General features: G+C 37.1%; 1 protein-coding gene across 3 annotated transcripts in view; it reads right to left on the bottom strand.

The window, feature by feature from the left end:
• RBM41 (RNA binding motif protein 41) overlaps nt 1-17,143 on the bottom strand; it is a 75,427-nt gene extending 58,284 nt beyond the window's left edge. For 2 of the 3 annotated variants that reach the window (XM_023758763.1, XM_023758766.1), the window contains exons 1-4: nt 17,092-17,143; nt 13,916-14,032; nt 13,148-13,340; nt 12,657-12,861 (exon numbers count right to left, since the gene is read on the bottom strand). In XM_023758763.1, coding sequence (XP_023614531.1) covers nt 12,657-12,861; nt 13,148-13,340; nt 13,916-14,032; nt 17,092-17,099 — 523 coding nt within the window. In that variant the 5' untranslated portion in view covers nt 17,100-17,143. Of the gene's footprint in view, nt 1-10,628; nt 10,701-12,656; nt 12,862-13,147; nt 13,341-13,915; nt 14,033-17,091 lie in introns of all 3 variants that reach the window. The other variant, XM_023758771.1, reaches the window with a different exon arrangement.
• Nucleotides 17,144-20,656: the final 3,513 nt, after the last annotated feature.

Genomic DNA, 20,656 nt, shown 5'->3' with positions numbered 1-20,656 from the left:
AGGTCAATATGGATGAAATGGACAAATTCCTAAAAAAAAAATAGAATATTCTAAAACTGAATCAGGAAGAATAAGAAAACCTGAATAGGCCAATAAGCACTGATGAAATAGAAGCAATAATAAAAAAAAAAAACAACTTCCAGCAAACAAAAACTCTGGTCCAAACGAATTCACGGGGTGTGTGTGTGTGTTTCTCTAACCTCTTTTTATGAGGCCAGCATTATCCTAATTCCAAAACCAGAGAGAGACACTACAAAAAGAGAGAACTATAGGCCAATATCCCTGATGAACACAGATGCTAAAATCCTCAAAAAATATTAGCAAATCAGATCCAGCAATATATTAAAAAGATCATACACCATGACTAAACAGAATTTATTCCAGAGGTTTAAGGCTGGTACAATATTCGCAAATCAATAACTGCATCACGTTTACATCACGTAAACAAATTGAAAGACAAAAATCATGTGATAATATCAATTTGTGCAGAAAAAGCATGTTTAGAAAAAAATCCAACACCTATTTTTCATAAAAACTCTCAGCAAATTGGAATAGAGGGGTCATATCAACATAATAAAGGCCATATATAACAAACCTACAGCTGACATCATACTCAATGTGCAAAATTAAAATCATTTCCCTTAAGAACAGAACAAAACAGGATGTCTGTTTTCACCATTGTCATTAAACATAGTACTGGAAGTCCTAGCCACAGTAATCAGACAAGAAGAAATAGAAGCCATCCAAATTGGAAAGGAGGAAGTATAACTGTCATTATTTTCAAATGACATGATGCTGTACAAAGAAAACCCTAAAGATTCCACCAAAAACTACTACAGTTAATAAAGGAATTCAGCCATGTAGCAGGATATAAAATTAACACTCAGAAATAAATGGTATTTTTAAAAAATATATATTTCACTCATTTTTCAGAGAGGAAGGAAGAGGGGTAGAGAGTCAGAAACATCGATGAGAGAGAAGCATCGATCAGCTGCCTCCTGCACACCCCCTACTGGGGATATGCCCGCAACCAAGGTACATGCCCTTGAACGGAATCGAACCTGAGACTCTTCAGTCCCCAGGCCGACGCTCTATCCAGTGAGACAAACCGGCCAGGGAAATCAATGGCATTTTTATGTACCAATAATGAATTCTCAGAAAGAGAAACTAAACAAACAATCCCATTTACCATTGCAACAAAAAATTAAGATACCCAGGAATAAACTTAACCAAGGATATAAAAGCCTTGTACCTGGAAAATTACAGGGCGTTGAAAATAGAGATAAAGGAAGATATAAACAAGTAGAAGAATATACCATGTTCATGGACTGGTAGAATTAACATCATTAAAAGGCCCATACTACCCAAAGCAATCTACAAATTCAATGCAATTCCTATTAAAACATGACCAGCATATTTCTCAGATCTAGAACAATACTCCAAAAACTTATAAGGAACCAATAAAGACCCTAAATAGCCACAGCAATCTTGAGAAAGAAGAAACTTGGGGGGATCACAAAACCAGATATCAAGGTATACTACAAAGCTATTGTAATCGAAACAGGCTGGTACTGGCACAAGAACAGGCATATAGATTAATGGAACAGAACAGAAACCCCAGAAATAGACCCAAACCATTACACTCAATATTTGACAAAGGAGGCAAGAACATGCAATGGAGTCAAGACAGCCTCTTCTATAAATGGTGTTGGGAAAATTAGACAGATACATGCAAAAAAATGAAACTAGACCACCAACTTACACCATACACAATAATAAACTCAAAATATGTAAAAGACTTAAACATAAGTCGTGAAACCATAAAAATCCTGGAAGAAACCACAGGCAGCAAAATCTCAGACATCTCTCACAACAACATGTTTGTGGATATATCTCCTATGGCAAAGGAAAGTAAGGAGAAAATAAACAAATGCAACTACATCAACATAAAAATCTTCTGCACAGCCAAAGAAACCATCAACAAAATGAAAAGGGAGAACATATTTTCCAATGATTCACCTGATAAGGGGTTAATTTCCAATATATATAGGGAACTCATACACCTTAACAAAAGGAAGACAAATAATCCAATTAAAAAATGGGCCCTAGCCGGTTTGGCTCACTGGATAGAGCGTCGGCCTGCAGACTCAAGGGTCCCAGGTTCGATTCCGGTCAAGGGCATGTACCTTGGTTGGAGGCACATCCCCAGTAGGGAGTGTGCAGGAGGCAGCTGATCGATGCTTCTCTCTCATCGATGTTTCTAACTCTCTATCCCTCTCCCTTCCTCTCTGTAAAAAATCAATAAAATATATTTTTTAAAAAAAAGGACTGGGTAAAGGACCTAAATCAGCGGTTCTCAACCTGTGGGTCGCAGCCCCTTTGGGGGTCGAACGACCCTTTCACAGGGGTCGCCTAAGACCATCGGAAAACACATATATAATTACATATTGTTTTTGTGATTAATCACTATGCTTTAATTATGTTCAATTTGTAACAATGAAAATACATCCTGCATATCAGATATTTACATTACAATTCATAACAGTAGCAAAATTACAGATATGAAGTAGCAACGAAAATAATTTTATGGTTGGGGGTCACCACAACATGAGGAACTGTATTAAAGGGTCGCAGTATTAGGAAGGTTGAGAAACATTGACCTAAATAGACACTTCTCCAAAGCAGACATACAGGTGGCCAAGAGACATATGAAAAAATGCTGAAAGTCACTGATCATCAGAGAGATTCAAATTAAAACGACAATGAGGTATCACCTCACACCTGTTAGAATGGTTACCATCAACAAATCAACAAATGACAAGTGCTGGTGAGGATGTGGAGATAAGGGAACCTTAGTACACTGCTGGTGGGAATGCAGACTGGTGCATCCATTATGGAAAACAGTATGGAGTTTCCTCAAAAAATTAAATATGGGACCTGACCGGTTTGGCTCAGTGGACAAAGAGTCGGGTCGTGGACTGAAAGGTCTCAGGTTCTATTCAGGTGGAGGGCATGTACCTTGGTTGCAGGCTTGATCCCCAGTAGGGGGCGTGCAGGAGGCAGCTGATCAATGTTTCTCTCTCATTGATGTTTCTAACTCTCTGTCCCTCTCCCTTCTTCTCTGTAAAAAGTCAACAAAAATATATTTTAAAAAATTAAATATGGATCTGCCCTTTGATCCAGTGATCCCACTTCTAGGAATAAAGAGACCCAAAACACCAATCAGAAAGAATGTATGCACCCCTATGTTCATAGCAGCACAATTTATAATAACTAAGATCTGGAAACAGCCCAAATGCCCATCAGTAGATGAGTGGATAAAATAGGTGTGATACATTTACACTATGGAATACTATGTAGCAGTGAAAAGGAAGCATTTCTTACCCTTTGAGACAGCATGGAGGGACCTGGAGAGTATTATGCTAAGCGAAATAAGCCAGTCTGAAAAAGACAAGTACCACATGATCTCACTCATATGTGGAATCTACTGAACAAAGTAAACCAAGGAACAAAACAGATCTAGAGATACAGAAGCATGGAACAGACTGTGGAATCTCAGAGCAAAGGTGGGGGTGGGTGGGTGTTTGGGAAGAGATCAACCAAAGAACTTATATGCATATATGCATAACCCATCTACACAGATAATAGGGTGGTGAAGGCCTGGGGTAGGGGATGGGGTGAACTAGAAGGGGTCTATGGGGGGAAAAAGGGGGACATATGTAATACTTTCAACAATAAAGATTTAATTAAAAAAAGAAATATGTCTTTTGAAATTCAAAAACAAGTAAAAATAAAGTTGACTATATAAGTAAACATAAAAGGCAGTATAAATGTTTGTTTGTTTTTTATTGATTTCAGAGAGGAAGGGAGAGGGAGATAGAAAAATCAGTGAGAGAGAATCATTGATTGGCTGCCTCCTGCATGTCTCCTACTTGGGATCAAGCCCAAAACCTGGGAATGTGCACTTGACTGGAACTGAACACGGGACCCTTCAGTCCACAGGCTGACGCTCTATCCATTGAGCCAAACCAGCTAGGACTAAATGTTTTTGTCTTTGTGACTATTTTTCTTGTCCTATCTGATTTATAAGATAACAGCATAAAGCAATAATTATAAAAATGTTGATGAGCTTAAAATATATAAAGATGCAATTTGTATGAGAATAATAGCACAGGGAAGGAAGAAGAGAACAGATCTAAACAAAAACAAAGTTTTTGAATATTACTGAAATTAAGTTTGTAGTAATGAAAACTAATTTGTTTAATCTGAGATGTTAATTATAATCCTCAGGGCAACTACTAAGAGGTTAACTTTTAAAATAGTAAAAGAAGCAGCAACTTAATCAAAATGGTATACACAGAATATCTATTTAACATTAAGGAATAAATGGAGTAAGAGAGGAACAAAACAAAAATACAAGACATACAAAAACACAAATAGCAAAACGGCAGATTTTGTAAAGCCTACTTTATAAACTAATTCCAATACATCCTATATAATAAGAGAGAAACATGTAAATGGACCATCCCTCCGCTACGCTCAACAGCCAACCAGGAGTGAGTATGCAAATTAACCCGACAAAGATGGTGGGTTAATTTTCATACACAGGCGCCAGGCGGAGAGCAGAGTGGGAGAGCTGACATAGAGTAGAGCGGCTTTGGGAACTTGGCTCCCCAAGCCGCGAGACAGAGAGCAGAGAGGGAGAGCTGGCAGCTTGGAGGACTTGGCAGAGTGGGAGACCGTGGGATGGAAACAGAGCAGGAAGGGAAAACCAAGGGCACGGGGAGCACCAGGAATTCTGGGAATAGTGGTTCTGGTGGCAGCCCCAGGACTAGAAGCGGAAGCTCAGAGTGCAGGGAGCACCAGGAATGCTGGGAATCGTAGTTCTGTGGCAGACAGATCTCCTAGACACGAGAGCAGCAGTTTTCAACCTGTGGGTCGCGACCTGTTTGGGGGTTGAATGACCCTTTCACAGGGGTCACCTAAATACATCCTGCATATCAGATATTTACATTATGATTCATAACAGTAGCAAAATTACAGTTATGAAGTAGCAACAAAAATAATTTTATGGTTGGGAGTCACCACAACATGAGGAACTGTATTAAAGGGTCACGGCATTAGGAAGGTTGAGAACCACTGCTCTAGAGCAAAGTGAGCCCAGAGCAAGTTACTGTTGTGGTGGGGGATGGAGGGAAAGCAAAGGTGAGAGACATAAGTAAAATCAGAGTGTCTAGGAAAAATTAAAGGGAAGATATTCTAAAACTTCCAGGAAATCTCCACCAATGAAGCAAAGAAAACAAAAGTGCCTCTATTATTCTGTGACCAACAAACCAAACTGGGTTGGGGATCTCAGACAATTCGCTCATATGATTGCAAAGACAGACACAAACTTCCAGATTGGAGAGGGTTCCCCTGAGGGCTCTCAGATTGGAGAGGGTGCAGGTCGGGCTGAGGGACCCACCCCCATCTTCGTGCACCAGGCCCCTAATCTACACTAATAAAAGAGAAACATGCAAATTGGTGTCACTCTGCTACGCTACCCAGCCAATCAGAGTGACTATGCAAATTAACCCAACAAAGATGGTGGTTAATTTGCATATGCAGGCGCAGAGCGAAGACTGAAGGCTCCAGCCGAGTGAAGACTGAAGACTGAAGACTGGAGACTGAAGACTGAAGAGGCTTGGCTTCTCTGCTGCAGCTGGACCAAAGGCCTGGGTCCCGGGTGCTGGAGGAAAACCGGTGCTGGCAGCCAGGGGAAGGAAGGCCTATTGCGTGAATCTCTTCGTGCAACGGGCCTCTAGTTAAATATAAATGAAGTAAACACTCTACTCAACTGAACAATATCCTACCTAGGAAACATAATCCAAAAAAGAAACATAATCTAACTATTTGCTGTCTACAATTTAGAATTTTTTAAAAGGTTGAAAATAAAATGATGGACAAAGCTATTCAATGAAAAAAAGAATCAAAGAGAGCAGGGTATAAGAATTTTGAGTATTCTCTCGTTTTTCCTTGGTAAGTTTAGCTTAAGAAATGTGAATTTTGTTTCTCTTTCCAAAAAAAAAACACAACTTTTGGTTTGTTGGTTTTCTCTATTTTTTCAATTCTCTATTTCATTTATTTTGCCTCTAAACTTTATTATTTCTTTTCTTGAGTTTGATATGAGTTTAGTTTGCTCTTCTTTTTGTGGTTTATTTTTTATTTTATTAAGACTTTATTTTCTTAGAGAAGTTATTGGTTAGCAGCAAAATTGAAGGGAAGGTACAGAAATTCCCCACAGTCCCCTGTCCCTACACATGCATAGCCTCACCCATTATCAATATCTCCCATTAGAGTGGTATATTTGTTACAAATAATGAACCTACACTGGCACATTATAATTTACCCAGCCTATAATTTGCATTATGGTTCACTCTTGGTGTTGTACATTTTTATGGGTTTGGCCAAATTTTTATAGCTTCTTAAGATAGAAGTTTTGGTTAGTAATTTGAGATCTTTCTTTTTTACTAATATGGGCATTTTCACCTTTTAAATATCCCCTTAAAATACTGCTTTTACTGCATTTCATAAGTTATGATATGTTAAGTTTGTTTTTACTCATTTCAAAGTATTTTCTAATGCCTTTTGTGACTTTATTGATCAACTGGTTATTCAGTAGTGTTATTTAATTGCTGCATATTTTTAGATTTCTTAATTTCCTTCTATTATTATTTTTTATTATTGATTTTAGAGAGAGAGGAAGGGAGAGAGAGAAGGAGAGGGAGAAACACTGATTGGTTGCCTCCTGTATGCATCGCAACCAGGGATCGAACCTGCAACCTAGGTATGTGCCCTGACCGGGAATCAAACCCGCAATCTTTTGGTGTACAGGATGATGCTTCAACTAACTGAGCCTTAGTGGCCAGGGCAATGTCCTTCTATTATTGATTTCTAATTTCATTCCACTGTGAATGGAAGTGGTGAGAGTGGACATTCTTGCCCTATTCCTGATTTTGGGGGAATTTTTTTCAATTTTCCACCATTAATTATGATGCTCATTATTAATACTAACATATAGCCAGATTTCTGGTAAAAATGCAAAGGCAAGTAAATGGAAAAAGAATACTCTTTTCAACAATTAGCGCTAGAACAAATGGACATACATAGGCAAAAAAGTAAAGCTCAACCTAACCCTCACACCTTATACAAAGTCAAAATGAATCATAGATCTAAATGTAAAATATACAACTATAAAACTGTTAGAAGAAAACAAAGGAAAAATATTTTTCATAATCTGGTATTAGAAAGAGTTCTTAGGCATGTGAAAAATAAACCATGATCCATGAGAGAAAAAATTTGACAAACTGTATTATCTCAAAATTTAAAACATTTGCTGAGGCAAAAAAGTTGTACGCTGAAAACTACAGAATGTTGCTGAGAGAAATTAAAGACACAAACAAATGTAAAGCATCCCATGTTCATGGATTGAACACCTAATATTGTTAAGATGTCAATATTACCCAAAGTGATCTATAGGTTCAATATAATCTCTACCAAAATCCCAATGACAATTTTTGTAGAAATAGGAAAAGCTATCCTAAAATTCATATGGTATTTCAAGGGGCCACAAATAGTGAAAACAATTTTTAATAAGAACAAAATTAATGATTTCAAATCTATAGTAATTAAAACAGTATGGCACTGCTTTAAAGACAGAAATATAAACCAATGGAGAACCTCTCATATTAATGGTCAAATGATTCTCAGAGATGGTGCTAAGTCCATTTAATGGCGAAGGACAGTCTTCAACAAGTAGTACTGAAAAAACTAAATACCAACATTTAAAAAATGAAGTTGGACCTCTTATCTTATACCATACACAAAAAGTAACTCAAAATGAACTAAAGACCTAAATGTAAGAGCTAAAAATATAAAACTCTCAGAAGATAATATAGGAGAAACGCTTTATGATATTAGATTTGGCAGTGATTTACTGGATATGACAGCAAAAACACAAGTAACAAAAGAAAATATTGAGAAACTGGACTTCATAAAAAATAAAAACTTTTGTACATCAGAGGACACTATCAACAGAGAGAGAAGGCAACCCAAGGAATTGGAGAAAATATAGGCAAATCATAAATCTGATAAAGGATCAATGTCCAGAATATATAAAGAACTCCTACAACCCAACAACAAATAAACAAACAACCTATTTAAAAAATAGCAAAGGACTTAGACATTTCTCCAAAGATATACAAATGTCCAAAAAGCACATGATAAGATGACCAACATCACTAGTCATTAGGGAAATGAAAAACAAAACTGTAAGGAACCCAGCTGGTGTGGCTCAATGGTTGAGCATCAATCTATGAACCAGGAGGTCACAGTTCGATTTTTGGTCAGGGCACATGCCTGGGTTGTGGGCTTGATCCCTGGTGGGTGGTATGCAGGAGACAGCCAATCAATGATTCTCTCTCATCATTGATGTTTCTATCTTTCTCTCCCTCTCCTTTCCTCTCTGAAATCAATAAAACTACATTTTTAAAAAACTATAAGGAAATACCACTTCACACACATTAGGATGGCTAGTCTAAAAAAATAAATAAAAGAAAGTATTGGCGAGGGTATAGAGAAACTGGAATCCTTGTACACTGCTGGTGGGAAGGTAAAATGATATAGCCTCTATGGAAACCAGTGGTGATTACTCAAAAGATTAAATAAATATAGAATTACCATATGATCCAGCAATTCTACTTCTGGGTATTTACTCAAAAGAATGGAGAGCAGTGACTTCAACAGATACTTATACATCCAGGTTCATAGCAGCATTATTCACAATAGTCAGAAGGTAGAAGCAAAATAAGTGTCTATTGACAGATGAATGGATTAAAAAAACATGGTGTATCCATACAATGAATTATTATTCAGCCTTAAAAAAGGAAATTCTGACATATGCTACAACATGAATAACCCTGAGGACATTATGCAAAGTGAAAAAAAGGACAAATACTGTATAATCCCACTTACATGAGGTACCTAGTGTAGTCAATTCATAGAGACAGAAAGAACAGTGGTTGCCAGGGGCTGAGGAGAGGGGAGAAAGGGGAGTTAGTGTTTAATGGGTACACAGTTTCAGTTTGAGAAGATGAAAAAGTTGTGTAGATGGACAGTGGTGATGGTTGCACAACAATGTGAATATACTTAATGCCACAGAACTGAACACTTAAAAAAATGGTTAAAACAGTCCATTTTAGTAAGGTATATTTTACCATAATAAAAATTTTGTTCTACAGAAGATAGTGTTAAAAGAATGAAAAGACATACTACATATTGGGATAAAATATTTGCAAATCAGATATCCAACAAAGAATTGTGTTTAAAATATATAAGGAACTCTCACAAGTCATCAGGAAGAAAATAAATAACCGAATTAAAAACAGCCAAAGATTTGAACAGACACATCAGCAAACAGGATATAAGGATGGCAAATAAGCATATGAAAAGATGTTCAACATCATTAGCCACCAAGGAAATGCAAATTAAAACTACAATGAGATACCACGTCACAGCTAATAGAATAACTAAAATAAGTACCAACAATACCAAATGCTGACAAAGATGCAGAGCAACTGGAACTCTCATACATTGCTGGTGGGAATGCAAAATGATTCAGCCACTCTGGAAAATGGTTTGGCAGGTTCTTATAAAGTTAAACAAACACTTACCATATGACCCAGTAATCCCACTCCTAGATATTTTACCTTGGAGAAATAAAAATTTTATGTTCACACAAAAACCTGTACAAGAATGTTCATATCAGTATTATTCATAATCACCATAACCTGAAAACAGCTCAAATACACTTCAATGGGTGAATGAATAAACAAATTTTGGAACATCCATACAATGGAACACTACTCAGCAAAATGAATGAACTATTGATACACACAACTTGCATGAATTTCAAAGGCATTACACTGAATGAAAGAAGCTACTCTCAAAAGATTACATATCTTGTGATTCCATTTGTATGACATTCTATAAAAGACAAAACTACAGTGATGGAAAACAGATCAGTGATTGCCAGAGATGATGGGTGGAGTTGGGGGTGACTACCAATGGACAGTATGAAGAAGTTTTAGGGTGATGAAGCTGTTCTTTATCCTGACTGTGGTGGTGATTACATGAATCTACATGATTTACATGCTTTACAATTCACAGAATTGTCAACCCCCCAAAAATCATTGTAAGTTCATTTAAAAAATAAAAGAAAATATTAGCTATTATATCATCATCATCATCATCATCATCATCATCATCAATATTTATACTTTACTGAATAATAAAAATATTCAGAATTACTTGTGAAATAAGATGTAAAAATTATTAAGGTTGTTTTATGTCTGGTACGATAACTTAAAGGTATAGAGAAAAAAACTCAACAACACTAAATGTAAAAACTTTACAACTTCTTCTAGCTCCTCTCTTTAATATTCTATATCAGAATAATATGCTATCTCTGGATAATTTCCTATAAACATTGTCATATACTGGATAAGGAATTAAATAAGCACTCAACTTAGAAGTCTGGGACCCTAGGTTACATTCCTAAATCTAACACTGTAAGAAAACTCTCAACTTGCCTTTTGTGCCTAATTTTATCTTCCTCTTCATTGAGGTCATGTACTTGTCTGCACTTGTCTTTTTGTGGTATGCTGTGAAGGTTTAAAGTAAGGAGTTTCAAAGATAGGAAAAACAGATTCATATACTACCCACCCACCCCCAAATACCAGGCACTGCTCTGATTCACATATATTACCTCAACCTTCTGAACAATCCTACTATATAGCTACTATTAATATTGTCACTTTACAAAGGAACTGAAGCACAGAGTGGTAACTTGCCCAAAATCTTAAAGCACCAGAATTAAGTGGGGCACCAGAATTTTCCCATGAATCTGCCTCCAGGAATCTGCCTCCAGAACCCATGTCCTTAATCAGTTCGTATTAATGCCTCTCTACAAAAGGCTATTCATTTGTTGTTTTTTTCCTTCCTTCACCACTGCTCTTCCATGTCTATGGTATCTAACAAATCATTCATTCATTCTCATGGCTTTACTTCTGATCTAAGCATAGATGATTCCCAATTCTATAGATCTAGTTCTGACCTCTCCCTTGAGCTTCATTGTTGCATTTCTAACTGCCTCCTCAATATCTGCATTTAATGAACCTGCCATTCTCACTAATTCAACATGTTCAAAATCAAACTCATTATTTTCCTCAAAATTTCCCCATAAAAGCTTTCTTAATTTTGACAATTAAGTCACACAGCCTTGAAACACCTGGATTACCTTTGACACATTCTTCTTTATTGACTGTCCTCCTTCAGCCTCAGTCAACAAGTTTTACCAATTCTTACTTTGTAATGTCTCTTACAATCATATCTACCTCTTTCTAATTCCACTGCCATCATTCTAGTCCATATCTTCATGGCTAAGGACTGTATTACCTCTTAAATCATTTCCTCTGCTTCCATCTCTTTCTCTCTCTCATCATATAGGATGGGGCAAAAGTAGGTCTACAGTTGTGAATATGTAAAACAGTTTATTCTTGTATTATTATTTATTAAGTATTGTATTATTTTCCATATAAATCTACTTTTGCTCCACCCTGTATTTCTTGGTCACCAGATTAATCATTTTCAAATACTGCTTTTCTCATGTTACTCCTGGTTCAAAAACCTTTAACCATATCCAAACTAACTAACTGAATAACTAACTCTGTATAGGTCTATACTGTCTACCACAGAAAGGTAAAAAATTTTAGCTACCTTGTCTCTCACAACATCCCCGAACACAGCATAGTGCTCACAACATCTGCTGTGATGCCTTTCCCTCTCCACCCTAAAGAGTATAGCATTAAAAGAACATTTAAACCTTACCTCCAAGAGGACTTCTTTAGTCATGCCAATGCACAGTAGCCTTTTCCTCCTCTGAACTCCTACAGCACTTAACAACTGTATCTAGCATTGTTAGTAAAATGTCCTGTTTCTCTCAAACCAGACTGTAATTGGCTTAATGTTGGGAACCATTTCTTAAACTTCTGTGCACCTTACACAGTGCCTAGCAAAACTTATCTGTTATACTCATTCTTTCTGGTTAAGACACAGACCATTTCTCTATAGATTTTGTGCTAATTTATAGTTCAGTCTAAAAACTTTTACAATCTAGCCTCACCTATCTTTCTAGTGTCATCTCCTGTAATTAATTCCCTGCCAAGTCCTATACTGCCTGCCACACTGACCTTTTCATTGTTCCCAGGTCCTTTCACAATCCTGTTCCTATTCACCTATTATCTGTAATGTCCTCTGCATCTTGTTAACCTGACAAATCTCTGTTAACCCATCAGGACTTAGAAATGTCAACTCCTGACTCCCCCAACTAGGCTTGAGGCTCTATGTTCTGTGCTCCCTCAGCATTTTCTTCACATGTCTACAAATAGCAATTGAACTGCAACTAACTCTGAACATATTTGTCTCTCACACATTCCTCAAGAGTAGTGAAAGTTTGTCTTTCCCCTACCCACTTCGCTAACTCTTCATATTTAATGCGCTAATGGTAAATCTCTCTCTCTTAGTGAAAGAACACATCGAAGTTAGTGGTGATCACATACCTTGGTAGTAAAGAGCTTTAAGGAAGGAGTGACGATCAGCACCCTGAAATAAAGATTTTTCTATTTCCATTTCTCGCCGGGTCAGCTGTTTGCTTTTAGAAAATCTCTGTGGCAGGCAAAGGATGCGCTGACGCTCTGAGATCCTTTCTTCAATATCTTGAAGGCAGTTCTGTATTGCTTCAGGGGTTGCCCTCAGTCTCGTCCTCTGAAATCAGAGAAATGAGAGGGCATATATCATAGAGGACATACCCTTAAAGGGATGGTCTGATACTTAAAGAGCAATGATGATCAAGGCCCAGAATGAGTATTTATAGATACGGTAGCTAATCAGTCAAGGGATAGTTTCTCTTTTCCCAAGGTCCCTGTCCTAGGAATCAAAGAAGATTCAGACACAAAGCTTAGTTTTGTGAGAATTAAAAATAAAAAGGTTCTCAGTGCCAAATGAAGAGATATTGCTCTGCACTTTCCAGAAAAAAAATTGTCCCACTCACCTTTTCACCTGAAACATGGCTCTTCCAGATCAAGATTTCTGTTTCATTGAGCCCTAGTTCCCGGAGAGCAGCAGTTTCCTGGTCCTTCTCATGCAATGTTTGAAACTGGGACAAAGTCATAGTTCCGGCTGCTTCCTTTCCAAAGGGCTTATACATAGTACCAGGAGCAAAACTCTCTTTCTTAGACACACATCTGCAAACCAAGAATGAAGAGAGTAAGAACATCTTCAAATTACAATTCACAGAAATAGGGCTCACCATTAAAAGAGGCACAATGAAACTCATCGGCAATTTCTCTCTCATATCCTATTTCTAGGCTGAAGTGCCACTGTTAACAATATGGAACTCCACCAATAGTCCCCTCATCCAGGACTAATAAATGACTGAATCAAATATTTGATTATTGAGTATTTACTATACATCAGACACTATGCTGGGTATTGAGGATTTAACAGTTTAAAAGATAAAAATGGTTTCTGCTTTTGTGGAAGAACAGTAGAAGGAGAGGCAAGTAAACAGGCAATGATAATATTGGGTTGTAAGTGCTATGTATGTTAAGGGAAGATATAGGAAAGATACTTAGCATATATGTAGTAGAATATGGGAGGATCTGCAGAGGAAAAGACATAGAAGCAAAACCCTGCCTCATACGTAGAAGTTTGCCAAGGAACAGGGGGTGGGAGAGGAGTGTTGCATCCAGGCTTTAAAAGGGGTCACCTGGAGGTGAAGGTCTATGATACTTGACCTGTTTGCAAAATCACTACTTACTCCTCAATGGAGACAGAGGTGTCAAGTTGATGCTGAAGGAGGCTTTTCAGCTGCCTCTCCCCTTCTGTTTCTAACTCTTCCAGGACATGATCATCACTCTTCACACAGCTGTTTACCCTGGAGTAGATATAGGGACACATACAGAGAACAGAAGAGATAGTGAAACCTCAAAATCGATTCTTTACCTATATTATCTACCTTTGGTGACCCCATTTGTTCAAAGACCCTTCTCTAACAATCCTTTGCACTTTATATTCATTCCATCAACATTTATTAAATACCTACTTACACACAAAACATTGTAAGGCACTGATGGAGTCAAAGGTATTCAAACATAGTCCCTATCCTCAAGGAGTTTGCAATTTATTTAGGGAGAGGAAATATATAGGTGTGTATGTATTGTGTACATGTGTCTGGCAAGGAGGGGAAAGTAAGGGAGGGGAGAGGAGAATGACAATACAAAGAAGCATATGCCAAATTAGTAGGAGTTCACAGAAGAAAGAAATAACTGGGAATTAGGAGGGTAAAATGAAGACTTCTTAAACTGGCATTTAAAGGTCTGGGTATGATGAAAGGAAGAAGAGGGACAGCAAGTATGAGATGTTCTGGGGGTTAACAAGAAGTTCAATTTAGCTGACATTCAAGTATGGGCTAACTGGGGGATAATCTTGGAGGGGTAATTAGACTCAGATCTTGTGTGGCCTTAAATACACCAATTAAGGGGCCTGGATCTTAATGTATAGGTATTAGAAAGTAATTTATTAGGCAGTTAAGTGGCATGGTACAAGTGATGGTTTAGGAAAAAGAATGTGGTTATAACATGCCTTATGGATTAGTAGGAAAGAAACCAAAAGAACTAGCTGGAAAACTTATCAAGGATAAGAGGACAAAGTCCAAAGTGAAGTGGTAACAGGGGACAGAAATGAAGAGTTAGATGAGAGAGGCCTTTTGAAAATAGGGTAAAAGATAAGTAAAAGATAACCTCCAAATTTCAAACTGAGAGAACAATGGTACCAATGAAGGAAAGAGGAAGCTCCAGGTGAAACGCTTTGGGAAAAGGGAACATCAGTATTGTTTTAGCCATGTTGGGTCAACTACCTGTTACAATGGAAACACCAGGAATATTTAAAGACATATAGAGTCTGAGGTGACAGTATAAGTGATATTGGCTAAAAGGAAAGTGAGATACGGGAGAAATATTGCACAGGTAAGTATCAGGCTGAACATGGAAATATCAAATCATCTGTAGTGTCAGAATCTGGAGCTATGAAAAGGAGATCTCCAAAGGAAAAAGCATAGAAACAAATGTGAAAGGGATCATAACATTATATAGCCTAGGCCAGTGATGGCGAACCTTTTGAGCTTGGCGTGTCAGCATTTTGAAAAACCCTAACTTAACTCTGGTGCCGTGTCACATATAGAAACTTTTTGATATTTGCAACCATAGTAAAACAAAGATTTATATTTTTGATATTTATTTTATATATTTAAATGCCATTTAACAAAGAAAAATCAACCAAAAAAATGAGTTCACGTGTCACCTCTGACACGCGTGTCATAGGTTCACCATCACTGGCCTAGGCACTACTGTATAGAAATCTAGGTAGTGCTAACATGAGCCAACTAACCATAAATAACTTAAAACATCAGAGTATAAAGAAATAGCAGAATTATTTTAGGCAACAACAGATTATAAAAGACAAAAAAAAAACAAAAAAAATTGAGCTAACTCCATGAGGAAAATAAATATTAAAATACCTTATAAAATAGTCCTTTATTATTGGGACCTAGGAAAAGTATCCCTCATAATTATAAGCAAGATTCTCATGCTCAAGAAAGACATACCTATTTTGGGAAATAGGTATAAGTCCCATTTGTTAAAATATCCTTAGGCCCAGGGTTTTAAAAATCCCTTCTAAGTATCCTAATTTTTATTTATTATTTAGAATTCAGAAAGTTTTTGCTAAGTTTAAAGTGGCTTTGAAATGAGTAAACCATAGCTAAATACTCAAAAAGAAATGTTGAGTAAAAAAAGCAAGTCACATAAAAATATATACTATATGTGTCCATCTATGTAAAGTTGAAAAATGGATAAAACAAGCAATATTTTGTTTAGGGATAAAATCATAAGTCATAAAACTATTTTTTTTAAAGAAAGGGAATGATAAGCACAAAATTCTGAATAATGGTCCCCTGAGGAGGGAGAGAGGAGAAGTAATCTGGGAGGGACACTGGGGACTTCTAAGGTACTAGTAATGTTCCAGGTCTAAAGCTTGTAGTGGGTATGAGTCTATTACTATTCTTTATACTTTATATATACATTATTTTGCATGTATGAGACATATGACTAGAAACATTTTTTAAAGTCATTTTGAAGCAGGGAAAATCAGAACCAGTTTCTTAAAAGATACAGAAACTGACAGTGCAGGACAGCATAGTATCAGTAAGAATTGTAAATACAGCCTATTCCAGAGCGATTATTCTACTTGCAGAGTGGATACAAAACTAATTTGAGAATCCTTAGAAAAGGCTTGTGGACTAATTGGGAAGCTCAGGCTTTCAACAATGACCAGCCAAGTTAAAGCTGCCATTTCCTGCAGAACCAGTAGGGGGAACTGCTCGCACCAAGTGCTTTCTTTTCCTATGACATTGAATCGGTTTTGCCTTCTAAATTTGTAGAAACAAAGTATCAAAGTATCACTTACGTTAAGATTTGAAAACGTTACATGCCCGCGTTTTCTTTAATACACAAACCCTGCAAATAAAGGCGCCTACCCAGGTCCCCTTTCTGAGGACAGGGTGGAGGTATTGGGAGGAGCTGGCCTGGGTTTCTCTGGCACGAGGCATTACTCGGCCAAGACTCTTGCACCTGGGTGGGTCCATCTGCAATAGGAAGAAGCCACAGCGTGTGTCCGGCTCCAGGGGACCCGCGCCCGGGCTTAGATGCCTGGGCTGAAAGGGCATTTCTGTGGGAACCGGCAGCGGCGGCGGCCCTTCCTGAACTTCGCTCAGGAGGCCTGCCTAGCCCGTCTCCTCTGCTCCCTCTTTTGTCTTCCCTCTCACACGAAACCGCATCCCGAGAACGTGACATACCCCACACACAAAGTAATAAAAGCCATTTTAAGTTAAAAGGTAAAACAGAGTTCCCTTCGCCGCCTGCTCAGACAAGCCCTTACCTCTTCATGTTTCCACAGGCCCTTTTCTCTAACTTGGATAAACAGGCCTCGGACTTCAAGTCCCAGAATTCTGCGCAGCCAACTCTGAGGGGATTGTGGTGGAGTGAGGGGCTCTGGGAATTGTAGTAGCGCAGAGCTAAAGAAAGGGAAAGAGAAAGTACGTAACGTATTGAGTAACTGGTATGTTGTAAATTGTTCAAATATTTCTCTTAAATTGTTTAGAGGTTAAAGGCAACACCCAAAATATCCAGCTCATAAACTTAGGAGTAATCTTTGACTTCTTGACCCTCTCATTCGGTATCACTAAATCCTGGCGCCCCCAATTTCCCTCAAATGTGTCCTTACTAGCCCGCTTCTGCTTCCAAGGACTTAATATCTGGCCTACCTGCAGTTTCCAGTGGAGCCTCTGGTCCGTCCTGTGTAACCACAATGATCAGACACAAGTTTGACATCTCTTGCGCTAATGGTTCTCCTCTATCTGTAACAGAGGCTTAAAAGACATGTACTTCTGGAGAATCAGAAATCCATATGTATTCAGGCTCGTGAACGTTTTAATTATTGTGAATCAAGAAAGGGATACAGTATACTGGTTAAGAGCATGGGCTCTTAGTTCCCAGAAATGGAAATACTAGTGTTCTTAAGTATATGAAAAAAAAGATGTTTGATCTCACTTACAAGATGGAAATTTCAAAGTACACTGACTATGAAACAACTGACCTGTAATCCTCAAAGCTGTCAAGTTAATGAAATACATGAAAAGTCTGAGAAACTGTCCCAGCCAAACGAATCAAAAGAGACATGGTGATGATTAAATGCAATGTGGTATCCTGGATCAGAAAAAGGGCCCTAGGTAAAAAAGGAAATATGAATAAACTTGCACTTTAGTTAATGATAAGGTTCATGAATTGTGACAAATATACCAGTTATGTTAAGATGATAACATTAAGGGAAACTGAGTGGAGGTATATGGAACTCTGTACTGTGCAACTTTTCTGTAAACCTAAAACTGTTAAAAAAATAAAGTTTATTTTTAAAGTGCACACTATAGTAACCTACCAGATTGGTAAACATCCACAAGTTTGAGAACGCACTTGTTTTGCTGAGATCATGGGGAAATAGGCACTCTTAATACATTGCTAGTAGGAACGTAAATTGGTACAACCTTTGTGGAAGGCAATTGAAATTATAAATGCTCATTCTGTTTAGCATAGCAATTGATTGTGTATGAATGGTATCCTCAATGTTATGTATTCTCAATTATATATATGGCAGCATTGCTTTTAATAATATATATATATATATATATAGCAGCATTGCTTTTAATAACAAAATACTGAACAATCTTAAATATACATGAATTTGATACATCCATTCAATGGAAAACTGTTAGCAGTCTTAAAGGTGACCAAGTTCTATATGGAGAACTGGATGGTGAGGGACAAGAATGGGAAAAATTCTTTAGTCTCTCTCTATATATTTTTGTAACCTTTGAATTTTGAACTACATGATTATATTACCTAACCAACCATTTTTAAAAAATTAAATGGAGCAATTTTTGTATCACAAAAATCCAAAGAAGAAAAATGGGTTTGGGGTGGGGTCACACTGTTTGGATTTCTCAGTTCCCACAGTTATTGACAGTATAGCATAGTAGTCAATCTGGATTTTAACTTTTGCTTTGACAAATTACAAGACTATGTGAGTTTTAGTAAGTTTCTTTACTGCTATAGGCCTGTTTGCTCACCTGGAAAATGGGGATAATACCTCAGAATAGAGTGATTACAAAGTAATATACAAAACTATGGTTTTAAAATCACTTGACAGGATGGCCATCTATGAATAAATATTCCAATAGGTTATCCAATAGGTTCAAATGTATTCAAACTAGCTGTATCGCCATGGTCAAGTTAGAAGATAAAACCAAAGAGCAGCTTCTGGAAGACATTGTATTTTCTATCCTGAGAACTACTAATAGATCAAAAATCTCATGGGAAGTATTAGTGTGGGTTATATCATAGCGTACACCAAGCAAATCCTATATGGTGCTGGGGCTGAATTCTGCCGCTCAACCAAAATGTCTAATTGACAAATTAATCAATAAGGAAATGGAAAAATACACCAAGGTTGATAGTGTGTTTATTCCTTGGGAAGGTGGCAAAGGGTGAAACAAAACTATACTAACCACCACATCAGACTTGTATACAACTTCTAATACACACTACATTAGAAATGCACTAGGTGGGATGGGTGGAGAATGAATGGTGAAAAAGATATATTCACATAGGCTGAAATTGCAACTAGATAGCAAGGTCATAAGAAAGTACTCTATGTGCCTGCGTATGACTGTAGCCAGCCCAAGTGGTAGGTACCAAGGGACAAACATTCAGAAAATTACACTAGGTGGAACATCAGGCTATTTCTAGCTCTGCCAAACTTATTAACTGTGGAATAATAGCTATTCTGTTTCCCATGGCATCCCTCTCCCTATTTTAAAAGGATATCAGACAGTATATAAAAAAACTTTGAGATTTCTAGATGTTATTCACAGGCACAGAGATATTAGTATGAGGTCATTTCACCCCTAGAAGAATTTATGACAAACTGAAAAATATGCCTCATTTGTCTTTCTGACAATTAAACAAGTTTAGTTTTATTAAGCCAGAAGTTCCTCCTTAAAATAGACATATTTTCAGGATTTGTTCTTTTTGAGCACTTTGTTCATAGCACACTTCTGATAAATACATTATGAAGCAATTTACAGATATGGAAGAAGATGCTAAAACCAAAAATCTTTTCTTGAAGAAGGATAGGATCACTCATCTAATATGAGATAGCATAAATGCTGTTATACAGCATCTTTTTCAAAAAACAAAAAAGTAGTCAAGCACTGGGAAAGTGTAAACATGACAAATTAAAAAATTCTTCTTCATATAATTTCAGCTGGTCTTTAACAATGATTAGAGGGGCTCAAGATTTCATCACCTTACATAAATGCTGCCTTAAAATTACTGGCAAAAATAGGTTATTTCTCATCTTTTAATTAATATTTGTTCAAAAGTGTCATGTTGAACCAGAGTCAGGAGGAACCTTAAAGATAACTTAGTCCAAGGCTCCAGATTCCAAACAGTTCCAGTAAATTTTGCAGTGTTACTGTATTAAACTAGATGCCACTTGCCATCCACTGTCCTCCTCTATGTCCTGTAAAAAAAAAACACAAAAACACACACACACAGAACTCCCAGTACAAAGTCAATAGGAGTACTGTAGTCTTCTCTTTCTTTATTTTACTAAGGAACTTTATAGTAAGCACTTACTGGTAGTGAAAAGACATAAAAGAATCACAAAACTTTGAAGAAATGAAAAGTCATTTCTTTCAGTTGAGAAAAACTTAACATGATCCAACTTTTTCATGTTATAGAGAAAATATTATGTCCAAATGAAATTGTCTAGTTAATTAAGAAGCAACAAGACAAAATCCAGTATTTCCTCCAATACTGAATGTGGAACTTAATTTATGAACAGACTATTTTACTGGAGTTGGACCTCCAAAAATAATACTAAAATG

The sequence above is a fragment of the Myotis lucifugus genome, unplaced genomic scaffold, assembly GCF_000147115.1.
Source record: "Myotis lucifugus unplaced genomic scaffold, Myoluc2.0 scaffold_2, whole genome shotgun sequence".
NCBI classification, from domain to species: Eukaryota; Metazoa; Chordata; class Mammalia; order Chiroptera; family Vespertilionidae; genus Myotis; species Myotis lucifugus.
The sequence above is the reverse complement of the archived record's forward strand: the minus strand, read 5'-3'. Positions and strand labels throughout refer to the sequence as shown.